The sequence below is a fragment of the Solanum tuberosum genome, unplaced genomic scaffold (assembly GCF_000226075.1).
Source record: "Solanum tuberosum cultivar DM 1-3 516 R44 unplaced genomic scaffold, SolTub_3.0 scf00477, whole genome shotgun sequence".
Lineage (NCBI taxonomy): Eukaryota > Viridiplantae > Streptophyta > Magnoliopsida > Solanales > Solanaceae > Solanum > Solanum tuberosum.
The window spans coordinates 309,401-313,097 of record NW_006239397.1 but is presented as its reverse complement, the minus strand read 5'-3'; the positions used below and the strand labels follow the sequence as shown (position 1 = coordinate 313,097).

At 37.7% G+C, this 3,697-nt stretch overlaps 1 protein-coding gene across 1 annotated transcript in view; it reads left to right on the top strand.

Moving 5' to 3' along the window:
• LOC102599132 (exocyst complex component SEC5A-like) overlaps positions 1-2,672 on the top strand; it is a 25,318-nt gene extending 22,646 nt beyond the window's left edge. The window contains exons 17-22 of the mRNA XM_006364072.2: positions 195-272; positions 357-413; positions 611-760; positions 1,120-1,335; positions 1,591-1,810; positions 1,984-2,672. Of these exons, the coding sequence (XP_006364134.1) occupies positions 195-272; positions 357-413; positions 611-760; positions 1,120-1,335; positions 1,591-1,803 (714 nt within the window). The 3' untranslated portion in view covers positions 1,804-1,810; positions 1,984-2,672. The remainder of the gene's footprint in view (positions 1-194; positions 273-356; positions 414-610; positions 761-1,119; positions 1,336-1,590; positions 1,811-1,983) is intronic.
• The last annotated feature ends 1,025 nt before the right edge of the window (positions 2,673-3,697 follow it).

The following is a 3,697-nucleotide window of genomic DNA, read 5'->3' as shown; positions in this document are numbered from 1 at the left end:
ACCCCTGATGACTTGATCCTCAATAATTGGGAGGTGTAACCTGAAAAAACCAAAAGCTGACAACAAGATATTGATACTTTGTGCTTGATATTTGAGAAGATTTCTCTAAAAGAATAGAGAATTGCTCTTAAAATTTTGCCTTGTCCCTGATTGGAGGATTCCTAATATTCTGTTTTTTGGAAATATTTTGTCAGAGAAATCTGTTCAGAACAGCTGCTGTAAACTATTTGTTGGAGAGTGGTGTACAATGGGGTGCTGCACCAGCAGTTAAGGTAAGAAGTCTTTCTCATTTTGGCCTGCTATAACAGAAAATGTTTTCCACTTGGAATGATAGCATGATTTTCTATGCATTGCAGGGAGTACGAGATGCTGCTGTGGATTTACTACACACTTTAGTTGCTGTACATGCAGAGGTAAATTCTCCAACACTTTTCTGGGGATATTGTTGCTCGTTCATATTTTGGGTAGACGGAGATTTTAATTGATTTGTCTGGTGCATGGTTTAAAAAGTTCTAAATCTCAAACTCTTATCTTTATTTGGTGTTTTTCTTATACCATTCTCTCCCGCATTGTTTAGTCTAACTTTCTAATTTTGATTTTTCTCTTACAGGTCTTTGCCGGTTGTAAGCCTCTGTTGGATAAGACACTTGGTATTCTTGTTGAAGGTCTAATAGACACTTTCTTAAGCCTTTTCCATGAAAACCAAGAAACAGATTTTACAGTATTAGACGTGAATGGCTTTTGTCAGCTTATGCTTGAGGTTAGTTAAATTGTTAGTGCTTCCCCGAATCACTTTTTTTTCTGTTAGAAATCTTCTGTTTGGATGGTGCAAATACAATTTGGTTTTTTGGTTTTTTGCTTTTGTTTGATTGAGTGCTTTTGTATTGCTTAAGCTTTTATGCTGGTTGCAACAAGTAGAAGCAGAAATATACTTTAAAACAAAAATGTAGAGAGGGTTCAGATTCGATTCCATGTTCTTGCATTTGCTTCTCTACATATTTTTTATGGACTACTGAAAGTTGATAGAATAAAACAGGGAACTGAAATGGATAGGTCATGCTCTCCCATGCCTAACTGCATAGCGTTGACTCTGATAGTCTGTATGGCTTAATCCTGCAGCTTGATTATTTTGAGACCATATTGAACACTTACTTTACACATGAAGCAAGGGAGTCTCTAAAAACTTTACAAGGGGTCCTTTTAGAGAAAGCAACTGAGAGTGTCCCAGAGACTGTTGAGACTCCAAGCCATAGTCGTCGGCAAACACGTGGAAATGATGATGCACTTCAGGATGAAAGGCAGCAAGGGGGGACTATATCACCTGATGATCTGATTGTATGAAATACTTTCTCTATAGACTTTTTTCCAGATTTTTTGTCGTGTCCTTTTTCTATGCAATATGCTTTAGACGTTGTTAAGACATAAATTTTCTTACAGAATATTGTTTATTATCACAAAGTTCAGTCCAACCAGCAAGTTTTCTGTTGGCTATGATATTTGCCTTGGACCAAATTATATAGTTTAGACATTGTCATTGAAGTGTTTCACCACCTTTTCTTACATGCCTTTGGATTGTTCTGAATTTCACAGGCTCTTGCGCAGCAGTATAGTTCTGAGCTACTTCAATCTGAACTCGAGAGGACACGAATCAATACAGCATGCTTTGTGGAGTCAATTTCTCTGGATTCTGTCCCAGATTCAGCAAAAGCAGCTTATGCTTCTTTTAGAGGATCAATGGATTCTCCCGGTAGAGGATCTCAAAGTGTCGGACCCCCAAGCTACTCCAAACAAAGACGCCGATAAATTAGAGGTATCCATTTTCTTTTCTCAAAGTCCTTCTCCCATAATGCTTGTGCAGTTGTATTAATGATATTGACATTTTGCTGATAATTTCACTATAATCACAAGCCTAATTTTAACTTCTGTGTTGCTGATAATGAAACCATAATCACAATCCTCATTCTAATTCGTTCACGATTTCAGGATCAGTTGAATTTAACAATATCAAAGGATGATTGGCAGTTGGATGACACAGCCTTAATTAATTCCTGTTTATAATGTGTTCAAGTGTTCCACTTTTCGTCCCATATTTCGAGCTTCACAGTGGGGAAGCCTCTTCATTTAGCTGTGAAACACAGTCCACAAATGATTTGACAAAATAATGTTTAGGTGTATCCTGCAAGTTGTTTGTTCTATCCAAATGTACCTTGACCCAACAACTTGTATGCTTCCATCTTACTCGACCGTGTAGAAGCCCTTCAGCTGGCTCTCATCTAAAATAATCTTCTTGGAGAAAGGCACAATAATAGTGGGAACTGGGAAGCAAGGAATTCAGTCTCTGCATTTTCTTGCCAGAAAGTTGAGGTGAAAACTGGAGAGTTACTCATCCAATTCATATTGTTCTTATATTTTGCATATCCAGATTGACCATTGAAAGAGTAAAACTTCTGTTTGTCACATTCGTGTTTGGTACGGAGAAAATATTTTCCAATGTTTGTTAGTCAAAATGTTGCGTAAATATTTTCTCTATGTAGATAAGTTGTTTAAAAACAAGGAAAATGACTTCCTTGGTAGAAGTAGGAACCCAACCTAACACACCTCATCTCTAATTGTAACTTCATGGTATACCCATGGATTGGCCAGTTCTTATTTGGAAGGCTGCAATTTCTTAACTGCCGCAGTTTCTACTCCTGCTAATAGTTTAACACATTTGTTGTTGTTACTATGGGGTCCTGAAACACAAGGAGATTTTACTCGTTGGTGTCAATTGGGGGGTCTATGGACTTTTGTTGCTCTCCATGGAGCTTTTGGCCTGATAGGTTTCATGTTACGTCAATTCAAGCTTTTGCTCGATCTATTCAATTGAGACCTTATAATGCAATCGCATTCTCTGGTCCAATTGTTGTTTTGTTTTGTTTCTGTATTTTTGATTTATCATCCCTTCAGAGGTAGGAGCGGATCTAGGGCCTTGCCAGGTTGTTCACTTGAATTCCGTTAGCAATAATAGGTTTCATGTTACGTCTATTCAAGCTTGCTCGATCTGTTCAATTGAGACCTTATAATGCAATCGCATTCTCTGGTCCAATTGTTGTTTTGTTTTGTTTCTGTATTTTTGATTTATCATCCCTTCAGAGGTAGGAGCGGATCTAGGGCCTTGCCAGGTTGTTTCGATGAATTCCCTTAACAATAATAGGTTTCATGTTACGTCTATTCAAGCTTGCTCGATCTGTTCAATTGAGACCTTATAATGCAATCGCATTCTCTGGTCCAATTGTTGTTTTTGTTTCTGTATTTTTTATTTATCATCCCTTTAGAGGTAGGAGCGGATCTAGGGCCTTGCCAGGTTGTTCACCTGAACTCCCTCAGCAAAAAATAACACTGCATAGATTTTGAATTCCCTGAACACTTGTAGAGGCTAGCTCCGTGGTTTAGGGGTTTCAAGAATTCACCTTAAGGTTATAAATTCAAATCTCAAGCGCTACATTTTTATTTTCAAACCCACTCGATGAAAATCATGAATCTGTCATTGGAGGTAAGCTAGTGCATGATGCTTGTGGAGTTTGGCAACAGGAGTTTATTGTTAACACTTGGGGTCAGAAAAACCATACACTACAACTGAAAAAGGAACAACCACATGTAATTGTGCACTATAATTTGGATTGTCAATTGAAGGACAGATAGTGTGATATTTATGAGA